The sequence below is a fragment of the Panthera pardus genome, unplaced genomic scaffold (assembly GCF_024362965.1).
Source record: "Panthera pardus isolate Hobbes unplaced genomic scaffold, ASM2436296v1 HiC_scaffold_22, whole genome shotgun sequence".
In the NCBI taxonomy this organism is placed as follows: domain Eukaryota; kingdom Metazoa; phylum Chordata; class Mammalia; order Carnivora; family Felidae; genus Panthera; species Panthera pardus.
This window is the reverse complement of record NW_026526788.1, coordinates 28811448-28829547: the sequence shown is the minus strand read 5'-3', so window position 1 is coordinate 28829547 and position 18100 is coordinate 28811448. Positions and strand designations below refer to the sequence as shown.

Here is an 18100-nt window from a genome sequence, read left to right as displayed (position 1 = left end):
ACAATGTTATATGCCAATTCTATTTTAATAACACTGGAAAAAAGATTTTTATTCAGTTTGAACAGAAGAAGACTGAACATACCTATTATTTATTCACATTTGTGGATAGTTCACCCTGTAGTTTCATGATCTGGGTATGTCTTCTATGTGAACTTTAAGCTCCCCAATACTTGGAAAGAGGTCCTTAGCACCCTGGTAAGTAAAAATAGGTTACAAAGCTCCAAGATCCATTAAATAAACTTACACTGACCTCTGTGAGTGTACAATATACTTTGGAGTAGGGAAGAATATCAGAATAATGTTTGATAAAATGTTAGCCACGTGTATCTCCTAAGGTGGTATTTCTGATGATTATTCTTTTTACCTTACTTGTTTGAATTATTAACAATAAGCATTAATATTTTAAAATAAACCTATTTTATGAGAATTTTTCATACTAAACAAATTTAAATTATAAACAGAAAAGTTTTAAGTTAAATAAAATAAACCATTTTACCCAGTCTATTTGTAACTAAGTTAGAGAAGGATGGTAAAATATTTCACCCTTACCATAGATTAATTTAGTGTGCAAGTAGATTCTCTCATGATGCAGTACCTTAAATTTTATTATTTTTTTGGAGAGAGAGTGGGGGAAAGGAGCTGAGGGAGAGACAGAGAATCTTAAGCAGGCTCCACACTCAGTGTGGTGCCTGACACAGGGCTTGATCTCCATGACCCTGGGATCATAACCTGAGCTCAAATCAAGAGTCAGATGCTTAACTGACTGAGCTACCCAGGCGCCCCATTAAATTTTAAAAAAGATGTTTTCCACATTAAGAACAATTTTAACATTCACCATTCCACAGAATTTCTATTTTATTGTCAACACAATCAGAACTTGAGAATGGGAGCAGTTTGAAACTGAACAGATGAGGTTGTTATTTGCTAAAAGTGAACAGCACACAACACTTCAACTTTTAATATCCCTGTGTTTACAAAGGGTAATTTCTTTCTTTTTTTAAAAGTAAAACAGCAGCTTGAACTGCATGACATTCTTCTTGGACAAACATTTCTGTCATTTTAATGTGGTTAAACTGTATTTAGGCAATGTGGAGGTGGCAACTATAATTTGTCCTCTAGGAACACTCTGTCCTTCCTTGTCACTACTGCTCAACTGTTCCTTCAGGCTGTAAGATCTTACATTGAGACTATAATAATAACATTTTCAAACCCTAATGAAAATCTGTCCATAAAAATGTCTGTTTTATTTATTTCTGATCCCAGCTATATGACAATCTTTTTATTTTTCCAAAGAGAAAGCATGAATAGCACTACACATTTTTTAAAAAATTTGCAGTCAATAAGTATAAAAATTACAGTATGTTGAAGGCAACCATCAGTTGGTTCTAGAGTATATGAGTTGTATGTGTGTGTTGAGAGGGAGTTTATCTATCTATCTATCTATCTATCTATCAATCATCTATCTTTGTTTTTTTGAGAGGGAGTTTAAAAAGCTTTTTCCATCTCCTTAATTTTGCAGTCCTCTGTGCTGCCTTCAGAAGATTTCTAATGCTTAATTAAGAATCTGAAATATGTTATCAGTTCCCCTTATAAAAAGTGAAAATCGATTAAGATACATAGCAAGGCTGTTTCTTTTATACCATTACTTTGAAAGTTATTAATAAAAGATTCAATAGATGAAGATAATGATGCGGTAGCTAATTTCTGTTCAAAGAAGTAGTACTGTTAATTTGACAAAGACCTGTAGGTATAATTAATTTTAGCTCTGATCCTGTTTGAGGGCAGTAAGACATGTCACTTAAAAATATATACTTATAAAAAATATATATGCATAGTTATGTATATATGTATGTATCCATACGTGTGTGTGTGTATATATATATATATATATATATATATATATATATATATATATAATCTTGCCCTTTGACTTGATGGTTATATTAATGATTTAGGTGGTGTGGGACCTAGGACAAGGAACAAAATAAAGCAAATTTCCAAGATTTCATATTTCTAACAGCTAAATTAGAACTTTCCAGCCTCCAATATCTTTATAACAGTCTCTGAAATCAGTAGCAACAAAATAATTCTATTTGCTACCCAAAAGTTTGACTGTTAAGCTGAGTTGAGATTCTTCTCTTTATTGCTACTTTTTTTTTCTTTTTTTTTTTGAGAGACAGAGTACAAGCAGGGGAGGGCAAAGAGACAGGGAGACATAGAATTGGAAGCAGGCTCTAGGCTCTGAGCTGTCAGTAGAGAGCCTGGCATGGGGCTGAAACCCATGAACTGTGATCATGACCTGAGCCAAAGTCAGACACCTAACTGAAGGAGACACACAGGTGCCCCAATAGTTTTTTTTTTTTTTTTTAAAGAAAACACAGACTTAAAAAATTCATATAAGTATAGATCCCATACTTCATATTATATTGCTTTGGTAGTGTTCATTATTAATTGGACTGAGAGAATCCTCATCTCATGATTGCTGTGGGATAAAATTAATTTTAAAGCATATAGTTTATCACACAGTTAAGATTTTGTTTAACAGTTTTTATTCTTTGCTGTCACAGACACACAAAATAAAACCCCAGGGTGTTTTGAGCACTTTCTCTGTTTAGAAAGTGTGGTAACTGGAGCACTTACACTGTAATTTCAAAGGCATGGACACATCCCCACATACTGGTCAAGGACCACATTACATGTGATTTTTTCAGGCTTATGCCTATTTGAATGTCAGCTGAATTCCTGTAATTGGGGGATGGGAAGCAAACACAAAGAAATTATAGGGAGTTACAAAAAGAAAGCATTTAAAAATGTTTCAGATATTCATAATAGGAACATTACTATCATTTGACACTGCAACACTGTGAAAGAAATTAAAGAATGGGATGCCTCAGTGGCTCAGTCAGCTAAGCATCCGATTTCGGCTTGAGTCATGACCTCACAGTTCATGAGTTTGAGCCCCGCGTCGGGCTCTGTGCTGACAGCTCAGAGCCTGGAGACTGCTTCAGATTCTGTGTCTCCCTCTCTCTCTGCCCTTCCCCCACTCATGCTCTGTCTCTCTGAAAAATAAATAAACATTGAAAAAAAAAAAAAAGAAATTCAAGCCAGAATGTACATTTGGAGAAGGAAAGGATGTTAGCATAATTGTGAGGACAGTTGAGAAAGATTCTATAATAAATATTCAAAATTATTCTTTATGTTATAGATTAAATGGCATATATCATTACATATAATATTATCAATTAAATTGTTTTGCTTGCATGTATTAAAAAGGAAGGCCAAATTTTCTTCTGTGATTTCTCATTTATGTGGCAGAAGAGAGTTTTTCTATCTCACTCACTTTGGGCTAGGCCAATAAACACCTAGGATAACAGAAGGACTTTTTTTTTTAAGTTTATTTATTTATTTTGAGGAGAGGAGGGGCAGAGAGAGGAGGAGAAAGAGAATCCCAAGTAGGCTCCACTTTGTCAGGGCAGGGCCTAATGTGGGGCTCGATTCCACGACCTGTGAGATCATGACCTGAGCTGAGATCAAGAGTTGGGTGCTTAACCAACTGAGACACCCAGGTGCCCCAACAGAAGGACTTTTTACAATGCAATTCAAAAGAAAAAAAAAACTGTTATGGGATGAATTATGTTCCCCCAAATTCATATGAAGTCCTAACCCCCAGTACCTCAGAATATGACTATATTTGGAGATACGGCTTAAAGAAGTAATTAAAGTAAACTGAGGTTAAGTGGGTGAGCCCCAACCCAATATGACCAGTGTCTTTATAAGGAGACTAAGACACAGAGAACACATGGACCAAGGAATGGCCATGTGATCACCCAGGGAGAAGGGGGCAATCTGCAAAACAAGGAGACAGGCCTTTCAGAAGTAACCAAACCTGCCAACACCTTGATGTCTAACTTCTAGCCTCCAGAATTTAGAGAAAATAATTTTCTGTTGTTTATGCCACCAGTCTGTGATATTTTGTTACGGCAACCCTACCAAATGAATACAGAAACACACTCTTGGTTTTTCAAACTTAAGGTCAGAACACTTAATTTCTCCTAGTTAAAGTGTGTCTTCCCTCTTCGCTCACCAGTCGTTCTCATTTGTAAATGTCCTCAAGTCAGAAAACTACCAGTGAGCACCCACCATTCCTCCCGTTCTGTGATCCCCTACAAACCATCCATCACAACCCTGTTAGTCCTATCTCCAAAGTATGTTTTGAAACTGTCTTCTTCACTTTATCTCCATCACAACTACCTTAGTCCCCACCACTATTATCTCTCATTTGGATTATTGCAAAAGCCTCCTAAATAACTTCCTCCATTTTACCCTCCTCTACTTCAGCAATCCTGTTCAGTCCAGCAGCAAAGGAATCTTTTTAACACTTATAATTGATGCCCCCTCTCCTGCCTTAAACCCTTAGTGCAGTAATTGCACTAAAACTCCTTAATATGACCTACTTGATCTAGCCTCTGACTGCTTATCACCAAACACCTAGCTGGGTTCCTGAGCTCCATCTACACTAATTTTCATTCAATTTCTGGAAAATGCCAAGTTCTTTCCTGCCTCAAGGAAAGAACTTTGCTCCTCTCTTCACAAGGCTTGATCCTTCTCTGTTTTCACATTTACTTATTTATTTAAATTTATTTTTGGAAGAGAGAGAGAGAGAGAGAGAGAGAGAGGGAGGGGGGGAGAGAGAGAGAGAGAGAGAGAGAGAAAGAGAGAGAGAGAATCTCAAGCAGGCTCTGTGCTGAGTGTTCTGTCAGTGTGGAGCCCGACTTAGGGCTTGATCTCACGAACCATGAGATCATGACCTGAGCCAAAACCAAGAGTCAGACACTTAACGAACTGAGCCATCCAGGCACTCGTTTTCAGTTAAAAAAATTTTTTTTAAATGTTTTATTTTATATTTGAGAGAGAGAGAGAGAGAGAGCACAAGCAGGGGAAGGGCAGAGAGATGGAGACAGAATCTGAAGCAGGCTCCAGGTTCTGAGCTGTCAGCACAGAGCCCGACACGGAACTTGAACTCACGAACTGTGAGATCATGACCTGAGATGAAGTCAGACACTTTATCTACTGAGTCACCCAGGAGCCTCCTGTTTTCAGTTTTAATAGCAACTCCTCCACTGAGACCTTCATTGTCTATTCTATTTCAATGGCTTACTCTATTCTCCATTTCTACTTCTTGTTTCTTTCCTTAGTATTTATTACAGTTTGAAATACTTTTATTTGGTGCCTAAATTTTTTGTTTGTTTTGAGAGATGGGGGGTAGGGGCAGAGGGAGAGGAAGAGGGAGTGAGGGAGGGAGGGGGGAGAGAGAGAAAGAGTGAGAATCTTAAGCACACTCCACACCCAGTGTGGAGCTGGATGTGGGGCTCAATCTCATGATCTTGGGATCGTGACCTGAGCCAAAATCAAGAATTGGATGCTTAACTAACTGGGCCAAGCAGGTACCCTGACCTAATTGTTTTTTTGTTGTTAAGATTTTTTTTAAATGTTTATTTTATTTTTGAGAGAGAGAGAGAGAGAGAGAGAACAGGGAAGAGGCAGAGAGAACGGGACCCAGAGAACCTTAAGTGGGCTTTGTGCTGACAGCAGAAAGCCCGATGCAGGGCTCGAACTCATGAACTGTGAGATCATGACCTGAGCCGAAGTAGGATGCTTAACCGACTGAGTTACCCAGGCGCCCCTAATTGTATGTATGTGTGTGTATATATATAATATATATATATATATATATATGCGTATATACATATATATATACACATAGTTATATACATATGTATAGTATATATATAGTTATAGTACATATATATATAGTATATGTAGTATATATATATAGTATATAACTATATATATAACTAGAAGTGGGAAGGCAGCACAGAGTAGGTATTCAGTAAAGATCTGTTGAAGAATTGTACAGAAGATTTGGCTGCCTTGTTTACATTTCAGGCTGGAGCCATAATGCTAGATCAAAGACCAAGGAGAAGAGATAACTATTGAGCCCATAAGACAGGGGATGAAAGGGCAGAACTCTCCAGAAGAAGGGATTCACCGAGGGACTCAAGTAAACGTGGGCAGACAACTACTTGATTGAAGACTCTAAACTTGGAGTGCAGGAGGGGGTAAAAAGACTGGAGGAGGCTTTTCCAGTTGTCCACTCAAGGCAGAATCAATCTATGACTTGGTGGTTATTGGTGACAAATTCTTCCAATGTTAACAATAAAAAGATTAATCTTGCCACACATTCCATTTCTCCAATTTTGGAACTTAGGTTGTTTTTAATTTCTGCTAATAGAAATCACATCACACTAAAAATCTTTGTTCATAATTCTATTTGCTGCCTCTTTGTTTTTATCTATTTCTCCTATTAGAATTTAGTAGGTGCTAAATAAAGATTTGTTGAATGCATCTTGTATGTGAAATACATACAGGAGTGAAATAATTCAGGTAAATAGTGCAATGTCTCATAACAAATATTGTTAACTTTTGTTGAGTGAAATTTATTGGCTCTTTTTTTTTTAAATTTTATTAAAATTTTTTAAAATATTTATTTATTTTAGAGAGAGAGACAGAGTGTGAATGAGGGAGAGGCAGAGAGAGAGGGAGATACAGAATCGGAAGCAAACTCTGGGCTCCAAGCTGTCAGCACAGAGCCCGATGCAGGGCTGGAACCCATGAACCATGAGAGCATGACCTGAGCTGAAGTTGGATGCTTAACTGACTGAGCCACCCAGGCACCCCAAAATTTACTGGCTCGTGAAACATTATCACCAAATTTATTTATAAAAAGGCTGTGATAATTTACAATGCTGCCAGCACCATTAATTAATTAATTCAATACATTTTTTTGAGTATATGCTATAGGCCAGGAACTGTTCAAGATATTTGGAATACAGCACTGAGTAAAACAGACAAAACCCCTGCCTTTGTAGTTTTCATTATAGTGGAGAAGACAGAAGTTATATATCTATCTATTTAATATAGCTGACCTTTGAACAATGCAGGGGTTAGGGATGCTGATCATCAGCAGAGTTGAAAATCTGTGTATAACTTTGACTCCCCTGAAACTTCATTATTAATAGTCTGCTATTGACCTGAAGCCTTACCAATAATATCAACAGCTGATTAACATATATTTTGTATGTTATAGGTATTATATATTGTATTCTTACCAAAAGGTAAGCTAGAAAAAAGAAAATGCTATTTAAAAAGTCATAAAGAAAATACATTTATGGCATCTTACTATAAAAAATTCATATAAGTGGACCCATGCAGTTCAAACCTGTGTTGTTCAAGGTAAGCTGTATATTAGATTGTACACAACTGGTTATCTATTTAAAAATTTTTTTTAAATGTTTATTTATTTTTGAGAGAGACAGAGACAGAGTGTGAGTGGGGGAGGGGCAGAGAGAGACTGAATCTTTTTTTTTTTTCCAATATATGAAATTTATTGTCAAATTGGTTTCCATACAACACCCAGTGCTCATCCCAAAAGGTGCCCTCCTCAATACCCATCCCCCACCCTCCCCTCCCTCCCACCCCCCATCAACCCTCAGTTTGTTCTCAGTTTTTAACAGAAGAGAGACTGAATCTTAAGCAGGCTCCAGCTCTGAGCAAGCTGTCAGCACAGAGCCTGATGCAGGGCTCGAACTCACAAACTGCAAGATCATGACCTGAGCCGAAGTCGGACACTTAACTGACTGAGCCACCCAGGAGCCCCGGTTATCGATTTTAAAATTTATCTGTATATGACATGTAATAACATGTACTATAATAAATATAATATTATACTTTTATATATTATGCAATAAAATATCAGGTAGTGGTAACGGAAATGAAATAAAGCAGAAAAAGATTCTAGAGAGTGGTGGGGGTAGTATTATGGATAGGGTGGTGAAGGAAGAGTGGAGAGGTGATGAGTAGAGACGTGAATGAAGGAGGTGAGGTGAGTTCCAGCAAAAGCAGTATTGCTGGATGGAAAGTAGCAAGGGATAGCCTGGGACATAACGAATACCCTTTTAGTGGTCTCTCAACAGTCTGAACATTATTATTTAAAAAAGAAAAAATTCTTTTTTTACACTTATTTATTTTTGAGAGACAGAGTGAGACAAAGTGAGAGTGGGGGAAAGGGCAGAGAGAGAGAGGGAGACACAGGATCAGAAACAGGCTCCAGGTTCCCAGCTGTCAGCCAAGAGCCCGACGCGGGGCTGGACACGGGGGCCGACTGAGCCACCCAGGTGCCCCGCATTATCATTTTTTTTAATGAAAAGAACATAAGAGATAAAAAGTATTTTACTTTCTTTCTAAATGAAAATTATATCATTACTGGTGAGAGGAAATGCTTTCTCAAATGTTTTACACCTTGTAGTTCAGGACAGACAATATTAGTAATAATAAAAGCTAATATTTTGGGGGCCCCTGGATGGCTAGTCAGTTAAACATCCAACTTCGGCTCAGGTCATGATCTCACAGTTCGTGGATTTGAGCCCCCCGTCGGGCTCTGTGCTGACAGCTTAGAGCCTGGAACCTGCTTTGGATTCTGTGTGTGTCTCTTTCTGCCCCTCCCTGCTTGGGCTCTGTCTCCCTCTCTCTCAAAAATAAACACTAAAAAAATTTTTTTTAAAGAGCTAGTATTGGGGCGCCTGGGTGGCTCGTCGGTTAAGCGTCCGACTTCGGCTCAGGTCATGATCTCACAGTCTGTGGGTTCGAGCCCCGCATCGGGCTCTGTGCTGACAGCTCAGAGCCTGGAGCCTGCTTCCGATTCTGTGTCTCCCTCTCTCTCTGGCCCTCCCCTGCTCATGTTCTGTCTCTGTCACAAAAATAAATAAAAACATTAAAAAAAAATTTTTTTTTTAAAATAAAATAAATAAATAAATAAATAAATAAATAAATAAATAAAAAGCTAGTATTTTCAAAACACTTGCCAGGTACAAGGCACAGTACATGTTATCTTATTAAATCCTCACAACAACCCAGTGAGATATGATTAATATTCCCGATCTATAGAAATTGTGACTGAGAAGTAATTTTCTGTAAAACAGACCATTAATAAATGTCTGGAGGTGTCTTTGGGAGGATAGAAGGATAGAAGTATGAGATGGCCTGTAGCTTCAGGCTATGAATCCAGAGAAACCAGCACTACAGGCCATACTCATTGATCTAATGCTTTTATACAACAAATTTACATTATCCCAATAACTCTCTGAACCTATACTTGTCTTACCTTAAAGATAATCACACATTGTTTTCTAAGATCTTGCACCACAGTTTCATAGATTTATAAGATTAAAACAAACATCTAGAAATGTTCTTCCACTTTCTCACAAGCAAGACCTAGCTTTAAAAATATTCCATACAGAGATGCATCCATGTGGCAGAGATAGCTGTCTACCAATTCATGCTTTCTCTTCCATGGTTTACAGAAGTACCTGGGAACTTAGACAGCTATTGTTTCCCAGTCTCCTTGCATCTAGGTGTGTAGTTCTTGCAAATGTTGGTGCCGAAGTGGTATGTGGCACCTCCCCGACAAGCGTTTTAAGAGGCTCTCTGTGCCTCCATCTCTCACTGTTCCTGGAAAATCAGTTTCATCAGTCATTAGGAACACTCATTTGGACTGTTAAAAGATAAAATATACTTCAATTATGCTACGCCACTCAAATTTTACTGTTTATTTGTTGCAGTGTCAAGTACATATCTTAAAGATCCCAGATCCCATAACTTCCCCTTTAATGATATACTGAGACATCAAGTCCTTAAGGTTAAAAGACAACAAAAGTCCTAAAAGGGCAAAGGAGAATAATAAAATAAGAATAGACTATGTTTTGTTAGTATCCCCACCTCTCCCAATATTGAAATTATGTTTGAGTATCTTGTCATTTTTATACTTGTTTCTATAACATACTATGTTGGGTTGAACTGGATCCCCTAAAGAGATATGGTTAAATCCTAAATTCCAGTATCTGAAAATGTGACCTTATCTGGAAAGAGGGTCTTTGCAGATGTAATCCAGTTAAAAATAGGTCATAATGGATCAGGGTGGGCCTTAACCCAATGAACGGTGTCCTTATAAGAGGGAAATTTGGACACAGACACACCAGGAAGAACACCATGGTGTTGGCAGAGATGGAGATGGACATTAGAGTGATGTATCTATAAACCAAGAAATACCAAGGATTGTCAGCAACCCCCAGAAGCTAAAAATGTATGGAAAACATTCTCCTTTGAGACATCAAGGGAGAACTAATCCTGCTGCCACACTAATTTCTAACTTCTGGGCTCTGTAACTGTGAGACAATAAATTTGTTGTTTTAAGCCATCCAATTGATATTTTATTGTGGCAGCCCTAAGAAAATAACGCACATACATATTCTAGCACAGGCATTTCCTAATCTAAAATAGATATTTCAATGACATAAAGAAATGTGGCTTATTGTGGAATTCTTCCTGAGTTCTCAACATTCACGCCAAACTCACAGGTCTAGCAAAGTCCAACAAAATTTCAAGAGTGCCTTGTTTCAAGTTTTCCTCCTTTTTAAGAGGTTGTTATGAAGACTGCCCTAGGAAAGCCTGACTTCGTTTGTATGAAGCAGGGACTCTGGTCACATGCACTGCTGAATTTTCTCTGAATGGAAGCCCTTCTCTGTAAGTTTATCTTTCAGGGAGAGCGCAGAAAAGTGCAGCCATCACTTCCCTAGGAGACCGAACTGGTGTTGCTGATATTTAATGCCAGTAGGTTCAGTCATAGCTGCGAACATACCTGGCATCCTCAGATTAGCTCCGGTTGAGGGTAAGGGTAAATTAAAAGGCTTCACCCGCCTTTATATTCGTATAGGGGATGTTTATCGATTAGTTTAAATTCTCCTTGGAAAAAAGGTAGAATGAAATAATAGACTGGAACCTAGGAGCAGAAAGACAACCAAACCAACAAAGGAAAAGATTTTCTTCACTAAAAGGCCCTTCTGAGCGCAGAAGCGTTCTTACAAGACACTCCAATCACCCCAACTCGCCTTCCCAAACTCCCAACTTCTGTATTTGGCATTTTCCTCTTAAAGCAACGCAAAACAGCACACTGCGCAAGCGCCAGGGTCGAGGTGCCCTGGGAGGATTCCAGCGCAGGCGCGCGGGCCGGGAAGTGTGAGGGCTTGCGCGCGTGCTCCATGGCTCACTTCCGGCCTGCCCCTCCCCTCCCCCCCCCTCCCCGCGAGCTACCTTCCCCCTCTCCCTTCTCCTCCCCAGTCTCTTCCCCAACTCTCCCCACCCCTCGCGCTCTCCGCCCCGCTTGCCTCCTGTCCTTCCCCGCCCGCTCCATCCGGGTCGCTGACGGCTGTCTCTGAACTGGACAGCGGTGGCTGCTGCTTTTCTCTGAGGTACCCGGTAAAGTTTCACAGGAGCTGGGGAAGAGAGCAGCGGACAGTACCGACGCCGGAGGAGCTCTGGTGTTCGCAGCCGCTGGCTGAAGGAGGAGGGTCCAGGAGCTGGAGACCTGCCTTAGCTGCCGCGATTGCCTCGCTTTCTGGGGTGGCGCCGCCCCCCGTCGCCCTGGGCTTCCCCTGCCTTGAGGGGCTGGGTGAGTCGTTGCCCCGGTGGATTCGGGGGCGTGTGACGGCGTTAGGGAGGGGGCTGGCTGGGCTGGGCGGATACAGGCCGGCCTGGCGCTGGCTGCTTTCTCAGCGCTTCCTTAGGGTGGGGGGCGGGGGACGAGGACTGTGTCGGTGCTCTCTGGCCTGGGGGCTGGAATGTCGCACCTCCCTGGGCTAGGGCCTCCCTCGGACTGAGGGCCGCCCAAGTGCGGAGCCTCGTCGGCTGGCCTCTGCGGCTGCTGCGAGCGGGAGATTGCCGTAGTTGAATGGTCGGCCCGCGGGGTTGGGTGTGTGCGGTCGATTTCGCTCTCCTGGTTCCCATGAGCTGAGGCTGAGTGCCTGTTCAGGGAATGATGGGAGTAAAGTGCTTCTCATTTCCCTACCTGTTGCTGGCGAGAGGACGCCTTTTCCATTCCTTCTGCCTTTTTTAAAGAAAAGGATGGTTAAACCTTGTGCGCTGAATTTGGAGGTATTTTTCTGTCCTCTATTCTTAAAAAAAAAAAAAAAATACGGTTAGACAATGCAGAACTCTCGGGAACCATCGAGTTCCGATGTCCCAAAAGAATGAAATCAAACTTCTCTGAATGGATAGGTCATGGAATGGACAGCTTTGGCAATTGCTAGCCCGAACGTAGGAAAGTTGGGTTTTGAAACTTCTCAGGTTCTGTGTAAGGAATGTGGGTGACAACGGGAATAGGCTGACTTCCTGTAATTGTGTGATTTAGTAACGCGATGTGTTTAAAAATCTGTGTGGGTTTAGATGAAGTGGGCTCTTTGATATCCGTGTCTTTTCCAGTGTACTGGAAAGTTCTACAGATTTCGCCACCAGACTATCAATGTCCCAGCCCCCATTTCTGTTCTTGAAAAATCTTCAGTGCTAGGGTTATTTGCAGTTTTCCCCCCCATTTTCATATACTTGTCTCAGAGGTATATAGATAGATACAGATTTCCCCGGGGAAATATTTTTCAATCAGGATTACCACTTATAATAGAAAATGTTGAATTTGGGAGACCATCTTTATACTTAAACTGCATATTTTCTTTTGTATGTGGTTATGTGCGTGGATTTAGTTTTAAATTTAAGTGATGAGGTCACAGGCGGTTGTCTTAAGATTGAGGTTTGACGGGAGAGAACCATACTTTTCTGGAAGGCCTATTATTTCAGTAATTAGATCATTTAAATTCTGGGGGATTTAAGGTTTACATAATTGGTTTTATTTTGATTACAAGTAAGAACTAAAGTTGTCTGTTGATGTAGAGGTAGGTATTAAAAGGTTTTTTGAGGGAGATTGAAAGGTTTTATGTTTGTGTAACTGGCAAAATTTTTCACTGTATATATACTTGATTTTGCCGGTTTTATTTCTTGCTCAGGATAAAATTATTTAAAGTGAAGCTAAAATGAATTTCATTAAGGTACTTAATATTTTTGTTAGTCTATCACAAGGTAGCAAAAAGTCAAAACTAGTCCACATGTTTTAAATTTTGCAAAGAATCATGGAGAGTAAACCATTTTCTGCAAATGTTAATGTATGACATACTTTTAAAAATAGAACTGATTGGTTTTTGAAACTGGATAATCCTTAATGTAGCATATTATAAAATAGATTCCATGTTTACTATAGAGTGATTATTGTAGCCTAGCACTTTAAAGAGCAATTAAACATGTTTCCTTTGAAGTCATATTAACTTTTTTTGTATTTCCTCAGACATAGGGATACCTCCAACTTTCCAGTGTTTCAGAGGAAATTTTGTATTGAAACTGGAAGACCAAAAGAATTACAAACATGTTGTGCTGGGGAAATGCATCTTTTGGACAGCTAGGGTTAGGTGGAATTGATGAAGAAATTGTACTAGAGCCCAGAAAAAGTGACTTTTTTATAAATAAAAAGGTCCGAGATGTGGGATGTGGACTCAGACATACTGTATTTGTTCTGGATGATGGAACAGTGTACACGTGTGGATGTAATGATCTAGGACAGCTAGGTCATGAAAAATCCAGAAAGAAACCAGGTAAGTTGAAAAATTTTTTGTTTACTATTTCTAATAATTGTATCTTGTAAGCTTGAAATGTCAAATAATTTCTCTAGTCCTAAACCCATATTTTTTTTATCAAGCTTTAAAAGCAGATTAGGAGTTAAATATATCCTTTACATTTGCATGCTTCTAAGTACTTAATTATTTTGTGGTTTCTGTTTTTTTAAACTATTATTGTTGTGAACCCTTATTGTATGAAGCTTTGGTTTCAGAACTAATTATGGTGATATAAAACAGTTGAGAAAACCAGCATGCAGTGTGGATACACTTTTTCTTTAGTATAGAATATATAGGTATAGAGCATATATAGAATGTAGGTCCTGTTTAATAAGTACTATTCAGCTACCTTGGCAGATTTCAATTGCATAATTTACTGTGTTGTTTTCTATACATCAGAGAAAAATAAATAAGATGGAAGCTTGCCTGACATACATCCTAGTTTTTCTATTGTTGTCCCTACTCTAGTATTTTAAATACATAATTTTATTTGGCTTAGTTTGAAATACGTTTTATTCCTCTAATCTCCTACTTTGAGGTAGTAGCATCAGCTATTAAAAGTTTTCTGACTATAATATGTCCTGATTTTGTAGGAGTCATATAAGCCAAATGTAAAATAATTTTTAGTGTAATGAGAATTTTGAGGAATTTGGTCACATTTCACATTTTCTTTTCCTAAATATACGTACGTATTTTAAAATAAGGTATTACCACACTTGGAATTATTGTTGTGTGAATTTTGCTCTCAATTTTGATCAGTCTCTACACTGAAAACTATGGAAAGCTTATGAAAGAAATTGAAGAAGACTCCATTATGATTACTAAAAGTTAATTCTTAAGATGGTAAATTCAGATAAGATAGACCATAGCAGTACTGATTTACAGATTCTTCTTTAACTTCAACAATAATGGCACTTAAGCATTTTCTATGGCAATTATTCTTCTTTACCACTTCATTATTTAAGTGATTGCTATTGTTAGTCTACTTTTGAGAGGTTAATGTAGGTATAAAATAGTAAGATATTAAATATTAAGGCATGTTATTCATCTTTCATGTCATCTCACCACCATGCCAAACCTCACCTTTCTAACTTGTAAATACTGTATAGTTTTCATCCTTTCTTTGTTGGTAGGGTCTTAATCTTTTTCTTTGTGGCTTAATTTGTAATTTAAGTCTTTTGGATGAATGCTAGTAATCCTTAACACAGTAGGTTTAATTATTGCAGAACTCTAAAGGTAAAGTGGCAGCTGTCTTGTATTCTACCTCACTAAGAATATTTTCTGGAATCTTATCAGAATTTCATATCTTAGGTTTTGAGGTTGTCATGTGTAGACATGAATGGTAATTTATTGTTATGTACTTGTTATCACTGCTTCAGAGGCAGATGTATTCTTTACCTTTTTTGTTTAGCTTGGAATGCTGCCTCAAGTTGAGATTTTCATGGTTTTGGGGCTGTTGCTTTTCTTATACTTAACATGCTCCACAGAAATAATTGAATATATTTCTGTATTGCTTTAGTAATTTCTGAGAGGTTGTAGGGCAGATAAAAAGTGCAAAGCCAGCACATAGAAATTGCCAATATAGTTACTGAAGTTTATTAAAGTTTAAAGTTTTTAAATGTTATTAAGCATCTGCTTTGTGTCCAGGGCAAGGGTAGGCCCTTTGCAGTAGTAGTCTGTGTCTTTAACAGCTTTTAACTCTGTAGGTAAGATTCTGGGAAACTTAACTAGCCAGAAGAGGTTTTTTTGTGGTCATGTTGACATTGTGATGATTACATTGTGACATTTATATCACTGTATTGATTCATCTTGAAAGCATTATTTGGTAATATAAAATTGGGAGGGTGGGTTTAACCTAATTTACATTACCTATTTAGGATTGCCTCATTGTCCAGGGTACATTCATGGAATATAAAAATGAAAGGCATGAACTTTGTCTTTGAAAAATTTAGAGGCTGGGCTGGGAATTAAGGCATACATAAAATGAAATAGCTGGAGAGAATTGAAAGTTGACATGATATGATATATACCTTGAAACTAGGAAATTTAATTGATGGGAAATGTCATTGTGGGATAAATTAAATATTTCTGGGAGAAAATGAAGTCTTAATTTTAATTCAACCATTGATCACATAACTAGGCAGAAAATAAATCTGGAGCTGATAGTTTAGTTTTAGAGGAGAGGATCCTTATCTTGAGAAAAGCTTTTTACTAGAAGTGTCCAGATTCAGTGATTCATTGATATATATCTGGGTTACAGAGGTAGGAGAAAGTAAAAGTTCAAAAGGAGGTAGTTACTCTGATAGGGACTTTTCTTTTAAGCTTAGTTTTGATTTATGGTGTTTGAGTGGAAACTATTAATGTTTTTTAACTAAAATTATTTCCCTTGGGAATAATTCTTTAATAGCTTTGAATGTACTCCTTGCCCAACTTTTTTTTTTTTTTTAATTTGTGAGTTTGAGGACTGAATTAAAAGGTAAGGAGTTCTTATTTAATTGGTTTTAAAGTTTTTGGTAATTGAGTGAGTCTGATTGAATTTCTGGAACCACATAATAAACAAAATTCACTTTGTCAGAGCTTTAAACTGACAGAAAGAAAGCAAACAGAAAGGAGGGAGCTAGGAATTGTTTGCTTGTAGAGACTGGCTTATAAATAAGCATACTAAATATTCTGTAATATATGTGAAAGAGAAACAGGTGGCTTCATTAAGGATAAGCTATTCTTGAGAGTTATCATAACCTACCGAGGACTCAGCCTTATAGTGTAGTAAATAGATTTGACCTGTGGCCTGTTGGGAGAGCTTTCCATTCTGAAAATTTTAGGAACCACATCTGAAGGGTTCACTGATATCCTTTATTATACCAAGAGTATAGATTGTGTCCATGTTCATTTCCGTCCTCTTGTATATGTATATCCCTTGGTATCACTACTAGCTCTGATTATTTCCAGAGAAGTGAACATCTATTTCACTTTCATGTGTGTATTTTTCCTTCATAAGAATTTTTTAAAACCTTTTTTTTTTAGCTATTTGCTCTTAATTCATAGGTAACAGGTAAATATATTTGATCTTTAAAAGGCTAGACCAGTCCATCTAAATAGTTTTATTTATATTTCCTTCCAAATTCACTTCTGAAGATTTTAAGATAAAGTATAGGAAGTGTACTTTTCCTAACAAGATCATTTATTCACTGTATATTCAATCATAGGTATTATTTGGTAACCATGGTCCTAATGTTTTGCACATCTATTTCCATTTGTTTCATGTTAGAAACAGTACTATATATTATACGATCATAAATTTGTAAATAATGTGATATAGTTTTTTTTTAAAATTACTGTTTTGGTAGCTTTTCGTGGTTTACAGAGTTCTTTTAGTTAGATTATCTCATTTAATCCTCATAATGATCTTGTATGGTATCTAGGGCAGGTGTTATGGTCCTCATTTGTAAAATAAAGTAACTAAAGTAAAATGAGATTAAGAGACTAATGAGTAGTAGGCTAGCAAATGTTAAGGGACCATGCTAAATCATGTGGTTTTACCTTTATCCCACAAAGGTTTTCCCTGCCGTATTTAGAAGATAAAAGAATATTAACCTGGGAGGAAACTAGTTTCCATCAGTATTTTAATGTAATTCTGAGAGTTAAAAAAAAAAAAAAAAAAAAAAAAAAACCTTAAAAATTTTCTCTTTTATAGGTTGTACAATGAAGATACCATGTTTTATTATCTCCTCCCTTCCCATATATAAATTCAGAAATAAGCCATTTTAGGCACTGTATAAGAAGGTTGAGAGTTCTGTTTTCAAGATACAATATTGTGCCAACACAAACTAAAAATTCACATATATGTATTTTTTTCTGAACTGAAGACTAACTTGATTAGCAAAGTCAGCAACAGATAAAGTTTTGAATAGTATGATAAAATATGTTGTAGCCTATGCTCAACTCTTCTACAGAAGATGTAAAAATCATGAGCATTGATTCTGTTTATTGTATCTCAAAATGGTGATTTCTGCTGTTGAGTCAGTCCAGTGAAAGCATTTTGGTCACATAGCAGTAATTACTTGCTTGCCCTTTTGCTTCTTCATTTTTCTGACTTGCTCTTTCTGTTCATAAAACATAAATCTGTAAGTGAACTACTTAAAATATAGTTGAAATTTTAAAAGTAACATATGAAAATGTATAAATATGTGAAATAAAATTATTCACTTAAGAGCAGATTATAAATACCAAATTATCCCACATATTATTGAACCAAAGCATATAATACCAGAGAAGCTTATTATGTTTTATAACTCCTACTTTTCATGATACCTTCTAAGGATGAGAAAGATGTGGATGATTTGAAGACTTGAAAAAAAGTAATTACTTGGGTCAGGAATGGAGGCTTGCTTTGGACACTTTACTTTGAGGAAGGTTAGTGCCCAAGAACACAGTGTCAAGGGTAGGGAAAAAAAAAAATCATAATGCAAACAGATGACTACTGTTAGAGAGAT

At 37.5% G+C, this 18100-nt stretch overlaps 2 protein-coding genes across 10 annotated transcripts in view; one reads left to right on the top strand and one right to left on the bottom strand.

The window, feature by feature from the left end:
* MYPN (myopalladin) overlaps nucleotides 1-12060 on the bottom strand; it is a 125990-nt gene extending 113930 nt beyond the window's left edge. Inside the window, exons 1-2 of one of the 3 annotated variants that reach the window (XM_019444314.2) lie at nucleotides 11960-12060; nucleotides 9426-9567 (exon numbers count right to left, since the gene is read on the bottom strand). The gene's annotated coding sequence lies outside the window, so the exon portion shown is untranslated. Of the gene's footprint in view, nucleotides 1-9425; nucleotides 9568-9898; nucleotides 9916-11413; nucleotides 11523-11959 lie in introns of those variants that run through there. The other 2 variants (XM_019444312.2, XM_019444315.2) reach the window with 2 other exon arrangements.
* The window catches only part of HERC4 (HECT and RLD domain containing E3 ubiquitin protein ligase 4), a 136150-nt gene continuing 129498 nt past the window's right edge, over nucleotides 11449-18100 (top strand). For 6 of the 7 annotated variants that reach the window (XM_019444323.2, XM_019444322.2, XM_019444321.2 and 3 more), the window contains exons 1-2: nucleotides 11449-11563; nucleotides 13283-13586. In XM_019444323.2, coding sequence (XP_019299868.1) covers nucleotides 13361-13586 — 226 coding nt within the window. In that variant the 5' untranslated portion in view covers nucleotides 11449-11563; nucleotides 13283-13360. Of the gene's footprint in view, nucleotides 11564-11929; nucleotides 12046-13282; nucleotides 13587-18100 lie in introns of those variants that run through there. The other variant, XM_019444319.2, reaches the window with a different exon arrangement.